This window comes from Sceloporus occidentalis, unplaced genomic scaffold (genome assembly GCF_023333645.1).
Source record: "Sceloporus occidentalis isolate IW3139 unplaced genomic scaffold, rSceOcc1.0.p SCAF_70, whole genome shotgun sequence".
Lineage (NCBI taxonomy): Eukaryota > Metazoa > Chordata > Lepidosauria > Squamata > Phrynosomatidae > Sceloporus > Sceloporus occidentalis.
Window position 1 is genome coordinate 5,567,988 of NW_028317050.1, and position 21,957 is coordinate 5,589,944.

At 45.5% G+C, this 21,957-nt stretch overlaps 1 protein-coding gene across 1 annotated transcript in view; it reads left to right on the forward strand.

The window, feature by feature from the left end:
* The window catches only part of LOC149286365 (DNA ligase 1-like), a gene marked incomplete at its 3' end in the record, with an annotated part of 97,477 nt that extends 76,795 nt beyond the window's left edge, over positions 1-20,682 (forward strand). The window contains exons 17-20 of the mRNA XM_089494259.1: positions 7,250-7,303; positions 17,123-17,266; positions 20,243-20,335; positions 20,677-20,682. Coding sequence (XP_089350385.1) covers positions 7,250-7,303; positions 17,123-17,266; positions 20,243-20,335; positions 20,677-20,682 — 297 coding nt within the window. The remainder of the gene's footprint in view (positions 1-7,249; positions 7,304-17,122; positions 17,267-20,242; positions 20,336-20,676) is intronic.
* Positions 20,683-21,957: the final 1,275 nt, after the last annotated feature.

A 21,957-nucleotide genomic window follows, 5' to 3' on the forward strand; every position in this document is an offset into this window, starting at 1 on the left:
CCTCCAATAAACATACATACCTACTTTTATACTTTTCGAATCCAGAGTAAATATATTTTTAAAATTATATTCATATAAAAGAATGGGCAGCTTTTAAAAACATCATTGGCCCTATAATCCACACAAGGTTATAGGTACAGATATTTTCATAAATATATGTGTAAATGTGCTTATATTGTGTTACGACATACTGTAGCTAACATCTTATGTATGGCTACAGTGTGTTGTAGATTGCATGTGGCAGTTTACATTTATTTAGAACTATGTATATTCAATACATTTACTAAAAAGGTTATTGGTTTTCTTCTTTTTTTTTTTTTTTATAAATCAAAAGTTTATTGGGTTTTAAAACATTTTATACACAAAGTGAGAAGGGGAAACAAAAACAGAATGGGGAAGGGAAGGAAGACAAAAACAAAATCAAAATCAAATATGGACAGCGCATGACCGCAGGAGCACAGCACTACACCCTGACGCAGCAGGGCTAAACACAGTGACATATCCCAAGCAGTAGAAACATGACAGAAAACAGAGACCCCAACAAAGGAATCCCAGGACCCCAGCCTAATTACGGCAGCAGAAGTTGGGTGGAGGGGTCCAGAAAGAACTGGGACCAGTAGAACCAGGTCCGTCCGTGGCGCTCACCCTGTCTATCAGAACGGGCCACCAGCTCCTCCAAAGCGCGCACCCTTTCCACCCGTAGAATCCATTCCCTAAACGAGGGTGGGGTGACAGAAGCCCAATGTAAGGGAATCAAGGCTTTAGCCTCGTCTAGCAAGTGTCGGAGCACGGACTTCTTATACACCGTAACAGGCGTGGTGGTATGATGGAGCAAGTAACTGGCAGGATGAAAAGGGGGCGGAGAGTCAGTGAAACGCGGGAGGACAGCCTCGATAGCTTTCCAGAAAGGAACAATAAGGGGGCACTCCCACCAGATATGAAGGATCGACCCCACTGACAAGCCACACCTCCAGCACAACTCCGAGTGGTCAGGGAACATGCTATGCAGGCGAGAGGGCGTACGGTACCAGCGCGTAAGTAACTTATAGGAGAGCTCCTGAGACCTGGTACTAAGGGAGCAACCATGCGTAAAGGAGAAAATCTTCCCCCACTGCGCCGCTGAGAGGGACACCTCAAGATCCGATTCCCATTTCCCCACATAGGCCGGCAAATCCCCATCCCCCACGCTCAAGAGTAGCCGATAAAGCAGGGAGATCCCATGAGGAGGAAGAGCATCCCTCAAGTGCAGTGATTCAAAAGGCGTGGGGTCCCTAATAAGGTTGGGTTTCTGAGGGATAGACATAACATAAGCCCTGAGTTGCAAATATTGCAGAGTCTGCAGCGCAGTCGGGGCAGCGCCCCCAACAATGGCAGACAGGGAACGGAGTCGCGTCCCTTCCATATAGGACCCCAATGTCGGCGCAGCGCCCGGAGCCGATACCAGAAACGAGCCTCCCAACACACCCGGGGGAAAATCAGGATTATAGTGCAACGGCGTCTGTGGCGACGGATAGGTAAGTAACCGGGATTTACGGGAAACAGAATGGAGAACCGCCAGAGTAGCCAAAAGGAAGGGGTGACCCCCCGTCTGCCTCCTAGCCACAGACGGCTCAAGCCACAAAAGCACCTGTATCGGCACTGAAGCAGCGTCGGCCTCCAGAGCCACCCACAACTTATGGGCAGGGCGGTAGGTCCACTCCAGGGAACGCAACAGATGGCAAGCAAAGTAATAATTGCGAACACAGGGAAGGCCCAGACCTCCCGCGGCCTTAGGCTTCTGCAACAAGGCCAGAGCCAACCTCGGAGCCCGCCCCGCCCAGAGAAAGGAGAGGAACATCGCCCGCAAGGAGGAAAAGAAAGCACGCGGCAAAGCAATCGGTAAGGCTTGGAGCAAATACAGCACCCTGGGGAGGATGTTCATTTTAAGAGCGTTCACCCTACCCACCCAGGAAACAAACAGAGAACCCCAAGACCGAAGATCCTTCCGGATCGCATCAAGCAGAGGGGGAAAGTTAAATTTATATAAGAGGGAGACATCATCCGCTAACCAGACCCCTAAGTGCCGCAATTTACCCACACACCACCGAAAAGGGAAGGAGGAAGCCAACGCCTCCACTTCAGTCGCAGGAAGGGAGATATTCAAAATTTCAGATTTGGACAAGTTAATTTTCAAATTAGAAAGACAGCCGTACTTCTTGAACTCATCCATCAGCACAGGTAAGGACACACGCGGGTTCACAAGGGTGAACAACATATCATCCGCAAAAGCCACCACCTTATGATGCACGCCCCCACCCACCACACCGGTAACGTCCGGATTAACTCGAACAGCCTCCAAAAGAGGCTCCAGAGAGAGGACAAAGAGCATAGGGGACAACGGGCAGCCCTGCCTAGTGCCATTAGATATAGGGAACTGGTCCGAGAGGGCCCCATTAATACGCAGCCTAGCCGACGGGCAAGTATACAGCGCGGAAACCCAGCCCAGCATATGCGGGCCAAGGCCCACCGCCCCCAACACCTCAAGCATAAAAGTCCAATCAAGCCGATCGAAGGCCTTCTCGGCATCCGTAGATAATAAAATAGCCTTGGCGTCCGAACGCTTAATCAAGTTGATCAAGTTCACCGCCCGCAAGGTCCCGTCCCTACACTCCCTGCCAGGCACAAACCCCGACTGGTCAGGATGTATCAAACCAGGGAGGAAGCGCCCAAGACGCATAGCGAGAACCTTGGAGAACAGCTTCAGATCCACATTGAGAAGGGAAATAGGCCTATAACTCCCACAAAGCTCCGGGTCCCGACCGTCCTTCGGGATCACAGAGATCGTAGCGGCCAGAGTGTGGGGGTGGAAGCCCGCACCGTCCAGAATGGAGTTAAACACAGCTACCAACCGGGGACCAAGAACATCAAAAAAAACCTTATAATAACTCAAAGACAAACCATCCGGGCCCGGGCACTTCCCCGGCTTAGAGGACTTGAGCGCGCAAGCCAATTCCTCACTGGAGATCGGGGCCTCAAGGAGCTCAGAGTCGGCAGGGGACAAATGGCGCGGCAAATAACGCGATAGATACTGACGAATAGCCAGTCTATGGCTCTCAAGCGCCTCAGGGGCGTCGTGCGCGGGGGAACGATTATACAGGGAGGAATAGAAAGCAACAAATTCCTTCGCTATAGCTGACGGGAGATAGCGCAGGCGACCACCCGGGGAGCGAATTCTGGGTATATAGGACAGTTGCCTCCTCAGGCGCGAGCCAAGTACTTCCCAGGCTTATCTCCATGCTCGTAAAAGATGGCCTTAAGCCTATCATAATGCCTCTGGAATTGACTATGAAGGATATCGGCGAGTTCCGCCCGAAGCACAAGCAAACGGTTAAAGTCGCTATCACGCAAAGAATCCTTATGAACTGTCTCCAAGGCTGCTATCTGCACAGTAAGATCACGAAGCTTCTGAGCATAGGCCCTCTTCCTCTCAGCACCCATCTGGACAAACCGGCCACGCACCACACATTTGTGAGCCTCCCAAACCGTAGGAAGGGGCACATCCGGGGTGACATTGGTCAAAAAATAGTCGCGGAGAGCCGTGGCAATCGAGTCCCGCACCCCCTCATCAGACAGCAAGGACTCATTCAACCACCACGAAGTCTGAGTAGGACGGGTCAACGGGGATGCAAGGGTCAGCGTCAGAGGGGCATGGTCCGACCATGTAATGGAACCATAGCTGGCCGCCGTCAAAAGGGACAAATGGTAGTGCGTGAGAAAAAGACAATCAATACGGGAGTAACGTTTATGAGGGACGGAGTAAAAACTATAGTCTTTGTCCGTCGGGTGAAGGGCCCTCCAACAGTCGACCAACTGGTCAGCAGTGAGTAAAGCATGAATTCTCCGCAAAACCCCAGGAGGGGTCTGGGACGTACCCGTGGAGGAGTCCAGTTTAGGGTGGAGAGCCACATTAAGGTCGCCGCCAAAAAGCAATAAACCTTCCTGAAAGGTACGGAGCACCCGCAACGTCTTAGAGAGCCACGTATGTTGTTTCACATTAGGGACGTAAACGTTAGCGAAGGTATAGGCCTGACCGGCCACCCGCCCCTTGACAAAAATAAATCTACCGCCTGGATCAGCCAGGTGCTCAACATCAGTGAGCGGAAAGTGTCGTGAAAACAAAATCGCCACCCCCTTCGACTTTGACTGAGGGTTATTACTGAGGAAGGACACAGGATAATCCCGTGAAATCAAACTAGGGTGGGCCGAGCCCCGAAAATGAGTCTCCTGCACAAAGGCCACCGAGATACGGTGACGCTTCAAATCACGAAGCAGGGCCGACCGTTTCTCCGGCACATTAAGGCCCTTAACATTAAGGGACAGGACGGCGAGATCAGCTGGCCTATAAGCCATGACGGTGTCCACAGAATACAAGGGGGGAAGGGGAGAAACACTAGGAGAGGGAGACAAGGAAGAGGGGAGGGAGCAGGTACAAACCGACCCACAAACGAACAAACAAACAAACAAGAGGAAGGGAAAAGAAGGGAGAACAAAACCCTCCCTCCCAAAAAAGTACCAAGGGCGTCAGCTGGAAAAGCAAACACTGTAGGTCCAAAAACAGCAGAACCACAGTGCACTACCAGCACGGCACGACGCCTACGGTCAGAGGCGAAGGAACAGCCGAAAAAGAAGAAGCCGGACAAAATCAAACAAAACAAAAACAACGAAAGGAACAACAAACATGAGACCACTCTCCGGTCCCCGGCCTGTGAAGGAGCATGACACAGCAACCGCCCCGCCAGGATAAAGAAACGGGACCAAATGTAACCACGAAGCAGAGAGAAGGGGACCACGCAGCACGCCGCCCTTCACCAGGACTGCACGCCAGAGGACCTCGATAGTGTAGCGCAAAGAAAATAAAAACGATAAACAAACCCCCCCCAAAAAGTGCCGAACCCCCCCCCAAAAAAAAAAAAAGAACCACTCTCGCGCAGAAAAGGAAGTGTTGCCCGCAAGGAGAAAGGAGCGAGCAGCCGCGGCTCGCAGCACCCCCCCACAGTAAACCGAGCAGATGGCAAGTGACAGTAGTGGTACAGGAGCGCAACAAAAAAGAAAAAGGAAAACAAACCCCCCACCATCCAACCCCCTCCCAAAAGAGCCGAACCCCCCAACCAATACTCGGAAATGCAAGCGGGAGTGTCGTCTAGAAGTAAAAAATAAGAAGTGAGCAAACGCAGGACGCTTCACTCCCACTGAGACGGCACATCAAAGGGCTAGAGGGTAGTATCAAATTATCAGCGCAAAGGAAAACATAAAGGCAAAACATAACCCCCCCGACCCAACCCCCACCCAAAAGAGCCGAACCCCATCCCCTTTCGCAAGAAACCACACCCAGAGCCAGCATATGAACACCCAAGGCATAAGCCCAGGGCCCCAATCAGTGACAGACGTGAGAGCCGGACGGCAGCGGATGCAGTACCGAAAATAAACACTCTAAACCCCCCCACCCCCCCCCCACGACCCGCTCAAAAAGTTAAAGAAAACAAACATAACCCCACAAAACATAAAGAAAAATAAAAATAAACTTGCGCGGCGATACGATTATAAACTCTGCACAATGACAGAGGTGGCCAGGATCAGGATAGCGTCCCCGAATGCGGCAGGAGGGCCCAGGAAGACCCAGCCAGAGCCTCCACACGAGTCCCGAGATGGTAAGTCAGGGGCCCAAGGCCAACACAGACGTCCAACAGCGGAGAAACATCAGGGACGCACCCCCCGAAGATCATTCCTCCGGGTCCGTAGCCTCCGGAAGCCGCAAAGGCAATCTGCCGCGACGGGCCGCGTGGCCCGGCGACCGCTCCCGTTGACGAGAAGCCCCTCCAGGGCGAGCCGCACGATCCACCGGTATGGCGGGCAGGTTCCAATCCGGAATCTGAAGAGCAGGTAGGCGGAGGTCCCTTAAGAAAGCAGGCAGCTCCCGGTGACAGCGAAGCGAAAGAACAGATCCCCCCGATCGCACATTAAGGCTAAAGGGGTAGCCCCAATAATACGAGAGTCCACGGCCTCGGAGCTCGGCTGTAAGGGGCCGCAGCACTCTCCGATTCTGCAGGGTGATATCGGACAGATCCTGGAAGAGGGTGATCGCAGTGCCTTCGAAAGTCCAGGAGCCCACTTCTCTCGCACGTCGCATGAGCTGCTCCTTCAGCTGGTAGTCGGTCACGCAACAAATAACATCTCTCGGGGGCGCCGACGAGGGACCCCGAGGTCTCAGAGCCCTGTGGGCTCGATCCAGGGAGAGCACAGTCTCAGGAGGCCGCCCCAAGAGGCTGTTGAACAGGCGGACCACCAGGCCCCGAACATCTTCAGGGGAGTCAGAAGTGACCTCCGGGAGGCCTCGGACCCTAATGTTGTGCCGTCGGCCTCTGTTATCGAGGTCCTCCAGACGCCTCCTGCAGTCGGCCAGGTAATAGTCGTGGCGAGCGGAGGATAGCTCCAGGGCAGATGTCCTCTGGGCCTGCTGAGCCGATTCAGACTCCCGGAGCGTGAGGCGACGGTCCACAGCATCCAAGTCCGCCCGAAGGCCCGCAACGGCATCGGTCACGGTCTGTTTAAGCTCCGAAAGCAGCGTGCTGAAGTCCTCCCGCCACGGAGCAGAGGAAAAGAGCTGGCGAACCTCCGCGGAACAGGTAGGTAAACCCCGCACTCCGGAAACAGCTTCCTCTCGCCTGTCACCAGAATCGCGGGAACTTGCGGGCGATGCTTCCTCGTGGTCTTCAGGCGCCTGTGAGGCCAGCGCCGCTGGGGTACGGAAGTACTCCCTAAGGGAAGCCACCGACGACCCGGCACCCTCCCCAGGCACCGACGGGGCAGAGGACTGCCGTCTATTACGCACCATGGTGGCTATTGTTGGCTAGTAAAAGCTAATATCACCGGGGGACCGACGGAGCTCAGGTCTCAAGCAGCCATCTTCTCCAACGGTCGGCCACGCCTCAGGTTATTGGTTTTCATTACTATGATTTGGTGTGTGTATATATATATATATATACGAAGGGAAATATGGTGTTTTTATGCATTTGTGGCATCATGTGATGCACTTTTTATATTACAAAATGAACTGCACTAACATCAAATTAACTGCCCTGGTTAATATTTCTTTGGCATGTTTATTTTATGATATCTGTCTGATACTTTAAGCATTAAATGAGAACTGACTATTGTTGTGCTTGTTTTCTGTTTTTATTTAATACTTTTTTTTTAAAATATTCTATTTCAGATTGGAACAGGTTTTACAGATGAAGATTTAGAGAAGCATTACAACTTTCTTAAGGTAATAGATGCACAGATATGGTAATTAGGACTGTTGAATAGATTTTAGTTTACATTGTAAGTGAATAATTTTATCTTTTAATGTTAGCAAATCTTTACATGTGAATGTTATAAGGTCACAGCACACTTTTTCAGGGAATCATGTGGTATTACAGAATCAAGTAAGAGGTTAGATTTTTTTTTTTATTTAATGTCAGACGAAAGACTGCTCTGAGGACAACTGTAAAATGCTGAGTAACAAAACAGAAGGAAAGGTGTTATTGATTGTGGATGGAGTTCCTTAACTGTGCAGTTCCTTGTGTGCTAATGATGTGAATTGCTTTTTTCCCAGTTTGTCCCTTGACAAAGGAAAGCATGAAATAGGAGTACTTCAAACTTTGGTTATATCAGTAAGGATTTAGGACTGTACACTTTGATTTAGGTTACAGTAAAGAAGTTGTAAGAATGCAAGATCTAAGATCCACATCTGCCGTTAAAAAATATATCCATTGAGCTTTGAAAATATTTCACATTTTGGTATTGGTGGCTGATTGAGATGCTTTCTAAGCTTATTTAATTAAATGGTCGTGACCTGACCGTTTTTGCGTGACGTGCCTGGCCCGTCAATGGACGTTAAGGGGTTAAATAGCAAAAAAAAAAAATACTCTTTAAGTAGTGTATTGGTAGTCTAATGGATTTTAACCCCTCAAAATTCTCAGTAACTTATTTTTTAAAAAAAAAATTCATCATAAACTGGGCACCCTTTTTAGCGCCTCACTAATATCAGCTGGATTTTATATAGGGAGATTGGACCCTTTGTATCTGGAGTGTAATGTGAGTGGACCAATAGATTTTAACCCTTCAAAGTTGGAAGTTATTTCAATAGCTTACAACGTAGAAGTTGACACACTGGACACCCTTCTTACAGGCAAAACCATGTTTGGGCCAGGCTGAAGTCTGAAGCTAGGTTTTATGTAGGGGAGTGGAATCGTCACACCCTTAATGTTATGTGAGTAATTTTGACCCCTCAAAAAATGCTTACAATCTGTGTGTTGGCACAATAGGTACATTTTTCCTGGGAAAACAGCTTTTGGGCCAGGCTGAAATAAAATAGATTTCGCCTAGGGAGGAGGAGGACTCGCATCTGTGATGTAATGTGACATAATGGATTTTAAGCCATCAAAACAAATATGTCAAAATAAAGTCTTTAAGAAGGTTCACTCATGAATAGTAAGCAGTAAAGCATAGTGTGTCCTGTCTGTACTTCTTCAGGATGTCCTCTTCAGAGGTCTGGATCTCTCAGGTACCAAGAGTGGACCCCATGGGTGGTGGTAGCTGAGGGAGTTGATCTTTCAGTATATTCTTGACAGTGATTGCAAGAAAGATGTGTGTCCAAGTTTGGTAGATTTATGGGCCAATCACTTGAAATTGTTCAGGTAGTACCCATTTTAAATAAATGTGAAAAAAAAATACTCATGGGGTGTCTTGTTTTCAAAATTCTATAGTTTGATGGGGTAAATGAAATTGGCTGGCTTCAAAGATTTCCCAAATAGGACATGGATGCAGAATGACTAGATGCCAAAATTTCAACCTTAAATGCACATGTCCCAAATGTGGCATTTTAGCCAGACAACCAGACAAACCTATGCATGGATGGTATCACTGTAATCAGATGTTGCTGATTGACAGTGACATATACCAGGAGGTGTAAATTCACACCTGAAGTAAAATGTGTGCGACAAAAAAAAAAAAAAAACCGCAAAACAATTACTACCATAAAGTTTGACAAAGGCTGGTGGTAAAATTAGTTCATGGAAAGTGTTAAAATACCAGTATTTCAAATACCCTGGGTTGTCTAGCTTTTAAAAATATATGGTTTGATTGGGTAAATTGATTTGGCCAGCTTCAAAGATGTCCCAGATAGGACATGAGCCCCGGATGACCAGATTTGAAAAAAGTTTAAAAAAAAATAAGAATATGCTAAAGCAAAAAAAAAAAGTTAAAACGTTGCGTGTTTCTAAACTCAGAGCAAATATTTTTAGCATATTTAGGTTATTTCATTAGCTTTTATAAAAGGAATTTCCATTTTTCACCTTTTTTTTTTTTTACAGTATAATACAGTAACATTATCTAAATTAGGGCTGAAACAACTAATCGATAATTAAAATCGTTGACAACGATTTTCATTATCTACTAGTCGAATCGATTTTTATCGATTATAAAAAGGTTTTTTTCAGAGCAAATAACACTAGAATCCAGATCCCCCGCAATGCTGCAAGGGACCTGGATTCCCCTCACTGTCGGCCGGCAGGTGTCCGTGCGATATGCACAGACAACTTCCATCTCTCCCCTCCACTTCCATACACCCCTCCGACTCCTCCCCCCTCCCATACACCCTCCTCTGCAGGAGACCTCGATTCTGTGTCAGCCGGTGGGGGTCTGCACGATGTGCACAGACAGCCTCCGTTACTGCCCTTCACTTACGCTGAGGCTTCTACGAAGCTGCAGTGAAAGTGCCTGTCAGCAACGGAGGTTCACAAAACACCAGGGAGTCGGGAGAGAGGCAGAGTGGTGTATGGGAGGGGGGAGGAGTCAGAGGGGTGTATGGGAGCCACCCTCCCATACACCACTAATCTAAATAAAGCCCTTGTCCTGAAAAAAAGCTCATGTGTGGGTACACTAATGAAAGAAGAAAATTCTAACTAAAGAGTAGCATTGCTAAAAAAGTTAAAACGAACTTTGTCCCAAAGTGTACTACTACAAAAAACAGCCTTGTTTGGTTTGTGTGTACTTCCTTCCCCTTAAATAACCTCATTTTCCTTGTAGCCCTTGCCAAATGCAAGTGCTATTTATAGTCCCTGGGTGGTGTTCTGAGACATTATTATTATTGTTTATTTGTTGTTTTATATAGTGCCATCAAATTCCGTAGCAAGTAGCATATACCGTATTTGCTCGATTATAAGACGAGGTTTTTTTCAGAGCAAATGCTCTGAAAAATACCTCTCGTCTTCTAATCGGGGTCTTCTTATAATCAGACCTCAAATGCAAACCGCTGCAGGGGACCTGGATCCTTCTGTCTCCCCCCCCCATTTAACACTCCCCCCCCCCACCCCACACACACTTACCGGTGCTTCCAATTTCCTGCTGTATACCGGGGCAGCGGGTTGACGTCCACGCGATCCGCGTAGACAACTTAGGCTGCAGCCGGAAGGAGGTGTGGCTAGCAGCGGGGGTTGTCTGGGGGCATAGAGTCAAATAGGGGGGTGTAAGGCATATCTTGGGGGCAGATAATATAACCAGAGAACATTTATGTTCGTATTCAACAAATATATAAAACAAGAAAAAAAAGTCTGCACATATTTATAACCGTTTATACAACAATATTATATAATATATATAAATTAGTATGTGATTTTTGGGGGTGCAGTGTCAAGCCCCTTTAGATGCAACATGAGTACAGTTGCAATTTATGTGAGTGCAAAGTGTATGATGTGACAAGTCATTTTGCTTCCATATGGGTGCAATTCATGAGTGCAGTGGCAAGTCCTTAATTTTGCAATTGCTGTAGACTCTAGCTGTCTCTTCTGTCCTAATGGATGTGAGTTTATAATAACGCTTGGTAAGTGTTCCTACTAAGGCCTCAGCCTCCCTCCTGTGCCCCATCACATATACAATGATGTGCTCCCCGTCATAGTTACATAGTAGTTACATAGTTCATAAGGTTGAAAAAAGACCTCAGTCTTATTCTTGATCCAAAAGAAGGAAAAAAAACCCTAATTAAGCTAATTAGAATTCTGCCATCAGGGGAAAAAAATTCCTCCTTGACTCAGAGGCAATCAGATTTCTCCTTGGATCAAGAAGCTCTAAAATATTAGTTATTCTATTTATAGCCCTGTATGGCATGCCTTTCTAAAAAAAAAAATAAAAAAAAAAAATATCCAGACCCCTTTTGAAGGCATCTAATGTATTTGATAACACTACCTCCAATGGCAGTGAATTCCATACCTTTATTGTCCCCAACTGTAAAGAATCCCTTCCTTTGTCGTCTATGAAATCTCAGCTCTTCCAGTCTGAGGATGACCTCTTGTTCTTTCTACATTTCTGTTAATGAACAGGTCACTGAAGAGTTTTATATTGGCCCTGCATATATTTATATAATGTTATCATATCCCCTCTGAGACGCCGTTTTTCTAGCGTATATAATTTTCTTTTTTAGTCTCTCTTCATAACTAGTATCTCCCAATCCCCTTATTAATTTTGTAGCCCTCCTTTGCACTTTTTCTAGTTCCATAATGTCCTTTTTAAGGACTGGTGCCCAGAATTGTACCGCATATTCAAGGTGAGGTCTTACGATTGACCTGTAAAGAGGCAAGATATTATCCTCCTCCCTTGAATCAATACCTATTCTTATGCATGCCAAAACCTTACTGGCCCTCGCAGCTGCTTTCTGGCATTGCGCAAAGAAGAAACATCAAGATAAGTCTGAATTACCCTGCCTAATTTTGTGTCATCGGCAAAAACTGCGACATGGCTCTCAATGCAGCTTGGGAGATCATTTATGAATAAATTAAAAAGAAGAGGACAGACCCCTGAGGCACTCCACTTAATACCTGCGTGCAGGCTGAGAAACATCCATTCACAACAACTCTCTGCATTCTATCTTTTAGCCAATTTCCGATCCAAATACAGACATTTGCCCCTAAGCCTATTTCTGTTAATTTGAAGAGTAGCCTTTTATGTGGAACCGTATCAAATGCCTTGGCAAAGTCCAGATAAATCACATCTACATCTACACCCAGGTCTATATTTTTACTAACTTCTTCATAGAATGCTAATAGGTTGGTTTGACAAGACTGGTCTTTCACAAATCCATGTTGACTTGGCCTGTAATTGCCCGGTTGAGATTTTTGATCCCTTTTTAAATATGGGCACAACATCTGCCTTGTGCCAATCTAATGGAATTATGCCTGAACTGAAAGAATCCCTAAAGATTAGTAATAATGGTTGGGCCAGAATTAGGCTTAACTCCTTCACTCATAACTGGTTTGGATGATTAAATTATTATCCAAGTGTTCTATGGTGTCATCAACATAGTTTTTCCATTCTTTTTCTAAAAGGGAACCAAGAATGTCTGATTGAAGGGTCGGGGTAGAGGACATCCATGGAAGCTCCACCATTTTGCCCTAAAATGACCTCGTGTGAAAATGGCAGAGCTTTTCCCCATTTTGAAATTTCGTTTTCAACTCTAAAATGCCTCAGATTTTTGTCTAAACTAAGGGGCAGGAAACAGTATACATTTGTCCAAATTTGCAGATGTCTAATACATGTTTTCATGGGCGATGAGGGTGTTTGTACTGTAGGTTTGGAGGGTGCCTAAAAAAGAGCGATAGGCAAGTAGAAAATAATCTTTATATAAAAAAAATATATCAGTTATCACAAATTAGTAGGGCTGCAACTAACGATTATTTTAATAATCGATTAGTTGGCCGATTATTTTGTCGATTAATCGGATAAAAAAAGACATTATTTTAAATTGAAGAAAAATTGCAATAAAAAACGTACAATTTACACTTTTATCTCTTTATTGCAATGGCCTCTCTCTATTCACCTTCTTATTTTACTGACATAATAATAAAAGCTACAAGAACCCAAACACAGTGTTTCTCAAACTAGGTTTTAATACAAAGTTATTAGTAAATATTAATTCATATGTTAACTATTTTTCATATTTAATAAAAACTGAGAAAAAAGCCTTGTTTACATTTTTTTTACTTACCAAACTGCCCCCAGTTATTCACATCTGACCCCCAGCTTGCCACTCTGCCCCCATATATGCCTTATACCTCTTATATGCCAGATTCCGCTGTGCCCCTGATATGCCTTATACTCCTTATATGCCAGTGATATGCAACTGAGCCCTCTGATATACCTTTTACCCCCAGATTTGTTTTATGCCCCCCTGATATGCCTAATATCGATATGCCTTATACCCCCTATATGCCACTGAGCCCCCTGATACCTTTTACCCCCAGATATGTTTATGCCCCCTGATATGCCTATATGCCCTGAAATTCATAATACCCCCCATACACCACTATAACTCACCCATACACCACTCTGGCTCCTCCCCCTCCCATACACCACTCTGGCTCCTCCCCCTCCCATACACCACTCTGGCTCCTCCCCCTTCTCATACTCCACTCTGCCTCCTCCCCCCTCACATACATGACTTTGGCTCCTCCCCTCCCATACATGACTTTGCCTCCTCCCCCTCCCATACACCACTTTGCCTCCTCCCCCTCCCATATACCACTTTGCCTCCTCCCCCTCCCATACTCCACTCTGCCTCCTCCCCCCTCCCATACTCCACTCTGCCTCCTCCCATACACCACTCTGGCCCCTCCCCCTCCCATACTCCACTCTGCCTCCTCCCCCCCCCTCCCATACTCCACTCTGCCTCCTGTGAACCTCCGTTGGTCACAAGACACCAGGGAGCCGGGTAGAGAGGCAGAGTGCCGTATGGGAGGGGGAGGAGCCAGAGTGATGTATGGGAGGGTGGCTCCCATACACCCCTCTGACTCCTCCCCCCTCCCATACACCGCTCTGCCTCTCTACCCGGCTCCGTTACTGAAGGCACTTTCACTGCAGCTTCATAGAAGCCTCAGTGTAAGTGAAGGTGAGTAACGGAGTCTGTCTGTGCTCCTCCCCTCCCATACATGACTTTGCCTCCTCCCCCTCCCATACACCACTTTGCCTCCTCCCCCTCCCATATACCACTCTGCCTCCTCCCCCTCCCATACTCCACTCTGCCTCCTCCCCCCTCCCATACTCCACTCTGCCTCCTACCCCCTCCCATACTCCACTCTGCCTCCTCCCATACACCACTCTGGCCCCTCCCCCTCCCATACTCCACTCTGCCTCCTCCCCCCCTCCCATACTCCACTCTGCCTCCTGTGAACCTCCGTTGGTCACAAGACACCAGGGAGCCGGGTAGAGAGGCAGAGTGCCGTATGGGAGGGGGAGGAGCCAGAGTGATGTATGGGAGGGTGGCTCCCATACACCCCTCTGACTCCTCCCCCCTCCCATACACCGCTCTGCCTCTCTACCCGGCTCCGTTACTGAAGGCACTTTCACTGCAGCTTCATATGAAGGCAGTAACGGAGCCGGGTAGAGAGGCAGAGTGATGTATGGGAGGGGGGAGGAGGCAGATGGGAGGGGGAAGAGAGACGGAAGTGAGAGACCGGCCGACAGTGAGGAGAATCCAGGTCCCCTGCAGCGTTGCGGGGGATCTGGATTCTAGTGTTATAATCCGATCTCTGTTTGAGGTCGGATTATATAAGGAGAGGAGTTTTTCAGAGCATTTGCGCTGAAAAAAACCTCTTCTTATAATCGATAAAAATCTATTCGATTAATCGATAATGAAAATCGTTGACAACGATTTTCATTATCGATTATTATCGATTTTATCGATTAGTTGTTTCAGCCCTACAAATTAGTATAGGGGGATATTATGATATGTAGTTGAAAGTGTAGTAATAAGATACTTTTTTTTACAACCATCTATTCGTTTAAAACTTTGATGCAAGACACCCTTAGATAGAGTTCAGTTAATGGTTGTCAAATTAAGGAAGTGTGCTTCTTGTTTCTCCCTTTTCCTGTTCCCCACCCAAACAAACTATACCCCCACAGCTTTATCCACCAAGATAATTAAATTGATTGATAATACCGTGGGTCCCCATCATTGCTTCTGGAGTTAGGTATAGTGGTGGTACAACCCTGTTTACTTAAAAAATTGGATTATAAAATTCAAATCTTACCGTGCCAAGGAAGATTCAACACTTTTCATATCTGTTGACGAGATACCGCTTCCTCCATAGCCGTCTTGCTGCATATTACCATCATGTCGTCAATACATGGGTGAAACTTCAGAAATAGATATGGTGGATGCAACCTGCTGAGGATCCTTACCTAGTTTACTGAACCGCCCTCCTTACATTACAAGTCACCAGTCCCTAAGTGCACTATTAAATCCACCTCTTCATCCTACCTTGCTTCCTTAATATTTTTTAAAATGTCTCCTAATTCTGTAAGCTGTAGCTCCAGGAAGAAAATGACAGTTTCTACCTTCCTCCAAAATCACACCTCTCTGTATTAAAATCCCAGGGACCCCACACTACTATGGTAACAGGCTGTTGGGGAAGATGAAAGTGTCAGCATGCTGCCAGCTGTTCTAATATCTACTGTCTGGCAAAAAAATTACACCGGATTCTTACTACCGCATAACAATTGTCCCCTCTAAAACCTGCCCCCTAAATAAAAACACATTCATTTATTAAAATTGTACTTTTTTAAATTGTGCTGCACAACTTTCATCACTCTTAAACAGAATACAAAAAAGTGACAGTTGTAGTCCTATTTGGTTAGAAATTTATAGGGAAATGTGGAGGAAAATTGTTATCCTTAACCCCTTGACATACCACGTATGTCATCCCCAAGTGGGCTTATTGGTTCTGTGACGTACCTGGTACATCGTGCAGAAAATGCCCCCGTGTCGCCACAATCGTAATCAAAGGAGCACTGCTACTGCTGTCTGCCCAGGTGTCTGGAGAGACCAGCAGCGTTTTGGGGGTTAATACCTGTTTTGAACAAGGTACTGCTGCTGACCAGCAACAGCAAAAATGAGCCCTCACAAGCCCTTTGATCACTCATACTGGAGTAATGATAGAGGCTCCTCCCTGCAATTGGTGGTTTACTGGCGGTTATCTCCTAGCTGCCAGATTGCAGTTTCTTTGGTCTCCGCACGAGTGTGAAGATGAGCCTTAACTCTCCCCTGCTTCCCAATTGCTCCATTAAGAGGGTTTTACAGAGTTAACACTTTCAATGCCACAATTGTGTATGATATGATCGCTTCATTGAGGGGTTAATATGTCATCACAGTCACATATCAGTCAGTGCATTAAAAGAGGTAAAAGGGAGAAAAATAACAGCGCTGACCGGAAAGTCAAGGGTGCTTGGTTCATCATTCCGAACACTAAATCTATACAGTATTGTAACATCTAACCATACCTATAACTATCCACCAACAGGATCCTAGTGTTACCCTATATGCGATCAGCTAACCCCTAACCTCATTTTCATTAAACTGGAAGGTAAGGGGGTGACCTTGGGCTTTGTGCGATATGTAGTTTTATGGGATTAAATGTGCATGTTCCAGTTTTGACTCTACAACGTCTGAGCAAACATGACTTATCCATGCATGTAGGGTATTGCTGTACTCAAGAGGGGGGGGAGGCTATTTCTGAATTCACAAGATGGCGGCACTAACTGTCAGATCAATGCGTTCAGAGGGTCTATCCATGCAAGTCAATGGAGCCCAGTTGACTAATCACAGTGTGATTAGTAACATTTGAAAAAATAAGAAAAAACATTTTGTCCAAAACCCATGCATGGGGTATCACTGTACTGAAGTGTTGGGAGTGTTGTTTGACAGGGACATATACTAGGAGTGGTAAATTCATACCTGAAGTATAATGTGTGCGGGGAAAAAACACACAAACTACAACGGCAAACTGTAACAAAGGCTGGTGGAGATATAGTCGACTTAAACTAGACTAAAACAATTCAGATAACTAAAATAAGACTAAAACTGAAATGGCATTTTAGTCAAAAGAATACGACTAAAACTAAATCAAAATTAACACTGCATCTAACTGCCGATCTCAATTTCCTATTAATAACAAGCCCTGTTAACTGTGCATATTTTTTGGTAGAAGCTATATTTAGGTAATGAAACAAGGAAAAAAATCTGGACCCAAAATTAAATGTAACTTCTTCTTCAAAGGATCATGTCATTGAAAGTCCCCGTAGCTACTACCGCTGGGATGGTTGCATGCAGCCAGATCATTGGTTTCATCCTGTGCAAGTCTGGGAGGTGAAGTGTGCTGATCTTTCCATTTCTCCTGTGCACAAGGCTGCACTTGGACTGGTATGTGTTTTGCAGATAAGTATATTTATATTAGCCATAAAAGATCACATGATCAGATGTGCCAAAGTTTGGTCCCTCCACCTGTGCTATTACAATGCCATTGAAGATATTTTATATTTTGACAGCAAAAGGTACTTTTTACTATTACAATTGTTTGAAAGTAACACGATTAACCCTTTGTGGCTATTGGGTTTATACTTCAAAGGTTTCTACTTGTCATGTAAAGTTTACATGGATACCTTACAAATACTACAATTACAAATAACGTGTTTGAGTGCCATCATATTTTTGTTTGTAATAATCATTTAATGGGAGGGTTTTTTCTGTAGAGGGTCACTTTTTAGTACGCTATTCCTATCATGTAACCAGCCAAGCTCTCAAAAGATCATTGAAATTCTGCTGCTTCTCTTTTTTATGATTACATTGACATACCTTCTCAGCTTTTCCGGGTCACTGCACAAAATTTCCGGGAAAGGCTGACCCTCGAAACTTATTTTTAGTGATCGCTTCTTACAGTAGGATGAGAGCCACTGTATAGAAGATGGTTAAATGAATTTCCTGGGTCCTGTTCCTCGTCCTCCTCCTTACATCCCCTCTGGTAATTCTGCATACTAATAGTAAACACAGTGGGATGCTTATGCAAACAAAATTAAAAACACCTTATAGTGTAGTAAATTAAGACCAGCTGGCTGTATATAGTATTAGACTGCACTCACAAGAAATATTGATAGCACAGGCTCATATCAATAAAAACAGGTTCTGTACTTCCAGATTGTCTAAAAATGTAAACATAGGAGATTCCAATGGTACAGTATAAGTGAACAGCAGCAAAAAAGGAATAAAAGTTGCACTTGCAAAGGGAAATTGCACACTGGACTTGAGTGCAAATAGCGCTTTGTATGAGGTTCCAGTGAGGTAGATTCCAGATGGATATAAAGTGCTTCTGTTTGCTGATATAAAGTGGTCAGATGATGTAAAGTGCAGTGGTGTATGTCACCCAGTGCCCTGCTCCCGGGGTCTCCAGCGCCCTGCTACACTTACCTCACGCCGGGGAATCCTCTCGTCAGAGCACTCCCCTTGCTGTGTTCCAGCAGGGAAGGGGACGCGTGTGACGTCAGCGGAAGGGGCATTGCGGCTGCCAGCACCAGATTTCAAAGTCCGGAAGTCCCTGTCTCAGTACCCTGTTGTGGTCTTCTAAGCGTTGCCTGTCCTGAAGTGAAATCTTGTGTATCCGACCTTTGGCTTATCCTGACCTTCCTTTGTACCACAATTTTGGCCTTGTTTGCTTCATCCAGTGTATGACCGTCTGACTACCTGCACTGGTATTTGACCTATTTCTCGTCTGACTACCCGTCCTGTGTATGACCCTTGGCCCGTCTGACCCTCCACTGTGGTTTTTGGCTCTCGTATTATCCGTATGGAATTTTTGTTTGCTCCCTGATTTTTCGGTTCTTTCCTGCCATACTCAAGGACTATCTACTATTCATATATCTACTAACTCCGGAGCCTCCTGACTTTTGGGATCATCGAAAACCTGGGGAGCGTTACTAGGGGTATCCTCTGGTAGGTCTCTACTGGGAGAAGAACTTCTGCAGTGAGTGCATCGTAGGCATGACAGTGTAGAAGATATTGCACTTAATAATGCTCTGCAGATGTACCGAAGTAAAGTACACTTTGTACATATTGAAGTTCTTGGTGCATCTAGAGCCCCTTGTACAGTGCTCTCCCCCCTCCCATACACCACTCTGCCTCCTGTCAGCAACGGAGGTTCACAAGACACCAGGGAGTCGGGTAGAGAGGCAGAGTGGTGTATGGGAGGGGGAGGAGGCAGAGTGGTGTATGGGAGGGTGGCTCCCATACACCACTCTGCCTCCTCTCTCTCCCATATACCACTCTGCCTCTCCCCCGACTCCCTGGTGTTTTGTGAACCTCCGTTGCTGACAGGCACTTTCACTGGAGCTTCATAGAAGCCTCAGCGTAAGTGAAGGGGAGTAACGGAGGCTGTCTGTGCGCATCGCCCAGACACCCACCAGCTGACAGAGAGGATGATCCCCTGCAGGAGACCTCAATTCTCTGTCAGCCGGTGGGGGTCTGCACGATGTGCATCGCACGGACACCCACCGGCTGACAGGGGAATCCAGGTCTCCTGCAGCGTTGCGGGGGATCTGGATTCTAGTGTTATAATACGATCTCTGTTTGAGGTCGGGTTATATAAGGAGAGGAGTTTTTAAGAGCATTTGCTCAAAAAAAAACAAAACTCTGTATAATCGATAAAAATCTATTCGACTAATCGATTATTATCGATTAGTTGTTGCAGCCCTACACATAAATCCAGTGTGCAATTTCCCTCTGCAAGTGCAACTGCAAGTTCCTCTTCACTGCTGTTAATTGTGATACTGTATCATTGAAATATCCTATGTTTGGCTTTCAGACAATTTGGAAGTAAAGGACCTGTATTTACTATGAGCCTGTCCGTGAGTGCAATCTAATACTATATACCGCCAGCTGGTCTAAATTTGCACTACACTATTTAGTCTACACTAACTACACTATAACCTGGTGTTTTGTGTGATTTTTTTATTTTTTTTTTTGAAGGGTAGAATATGTATTAAGTGTATTAAGACATATCAAGTATGACAGCACACAGAGAGACATAGGAGCTCTGTGCTAGAAAAATATTTATTGTGCATATTGTGACGGTTTGGAAAACGCTCATTTCCCCAACTGACCCAAGGCAAGACTCCAGTCTCTAGGCAGATGAGTCTGTTTATTTATTTATTTTTTTTACATGTTGTTACTCAATTCAATACAAGCTAATCTTTTCAGTTGGTATGTATTACATTCCATATACTCCAATATTCTCTATGTGAGCCACTTTCTATAGTAAAGGTATACCCCAGAGTCTGAATTCAATCAAGGGGCCATATTCACACACCTGGTCTTAAATCAAAGTCCCATGTTAAATCTATTTCTTAGGTTGAAAGTGAAAAAGGAATCTCCCTGCGATTTCCTCGTTTTGTTCGTGTTCGAGATGATAAGAAGCCAGAAGAAGCAACAAACAGTTTACAGGTATGTTAGGATGCCTTTAAATGAAAATATTGGTATTTGAATTACATTTGATTTTATTTAAATTGAAGCCTTCATGTATTTAAGGAGTATTGTAAACAATAGGAAGAAATTCTGTTTAGTGTTATTCTGACAAAAGTACTGGTGGAATTTTAGTTTTTAATTCTTCCGTTTGTATTAAAAAGATTCTAGGATTGTTAACGCTATTGTTAACACTTGCCTGAGACTGCATAAATACATACAAACATATGACATTCGGCAGATAACCAATTGACCCATCTAGTCTGCCGTTTTTTTCCTGATGTAAGACTCGGATGGTAATTGGTCCTTGATTTTGTCTTCAGGTTCAGGTTAGTTTTATGTCTATCCCATGCGTGCTTTTGTGTCCTGTACACAATGGGTCTAAGAGCTGCTCTATATATATATATATATATATATATATATATATATATATATATATATATATAATATATATAATATTTTCCCGTCGTGTAGTGTCAGTACCACGGGGGTGTCGCTCTTCCTGGGACAAGGACCTAGAACCGAAGAGGTTAAGATACCTCCTAACCCCTCCTACTCCTCCCTATAAGAGCCCCGGCAACCCTCATACCTTCAGTTTTTTCCTTGTCCCTTGTCAGGGACGGACCTTGTTTTTTTGTTTTTTTCGTTGGTGGGGCACACGGGTTGTGTCCGGGGGTTCCCTCCGATTGCTCCCCGGGTGGTGAGCAGAGCGAGGAGTAACGTCCGCATCGGCGGACGTTACGGAGCCGTTTAGACGCCGCGCTCTTATGCCGGCAGGTTGGAGCATGCGCACAGCGGTGGAACGCACGCCAGAGGGCGCTGCGTTCCACCAAGAGTACTGACACGCTATTGAGCATGCGTGATTCAGTTTCTCTTGTTCAGGGCGCGAAAACTAACTGGTTTTCGCATATATATAGCTGTGCTGCCCAGTCTGACAGCAGAGGAGCTTGTCAACACTGGGATTTCCGTGTCACCAGCCCCCCCACACGGATTGAGGAGTTGTAAGGTAGGATTTGGTTAATCTTACCCTGTCAAATCCTCTGCCCTGTATATTTTCTACTAAAAATTTTTTTTTTTTTTTGTGTTTTATATTAGATGTCTGGTCCGGTTTCACCAGATAAGCCGGATAAAGAGAAATCTTTTACACCTGCTCCAAAAAAGGCTGTGGTTAAAACCAAACATTTATCGTGCACTGAATGTGCCACTCCGTTGCCGGATGGTTGTAAGAAGAAATTTTGCAATGCCTGCTCTGCTGAGAGTTTGGCAAAAGAAAAACAAAAAGACATGCAGTCTTTTTTAGGTTGCTTCCAGGACAACCTGGCGCAAACGTTTGAAACGTTTAAAGCAGCAGCAGCTACACCTGTGGAACCCGTTAAACTTAAATCCCACAAACGTAAGAGGGTATTATCCCCTCATTCTGATTTATCCTCTGGGGAGGTTTCTAGTTCATCCTATTCAGCTTCATCTAGTGGGGAGTCAGAGGATGAGACCAATTTTCCTCCACAGGAGCTGCGTAAATTTGTTAAGGAAGTCTCACGGCTTTTTCAGGATTCAGACCTGTCAGCGCACCCCAAAGGGTTGCCCATGTTATCTCACATGCAGAA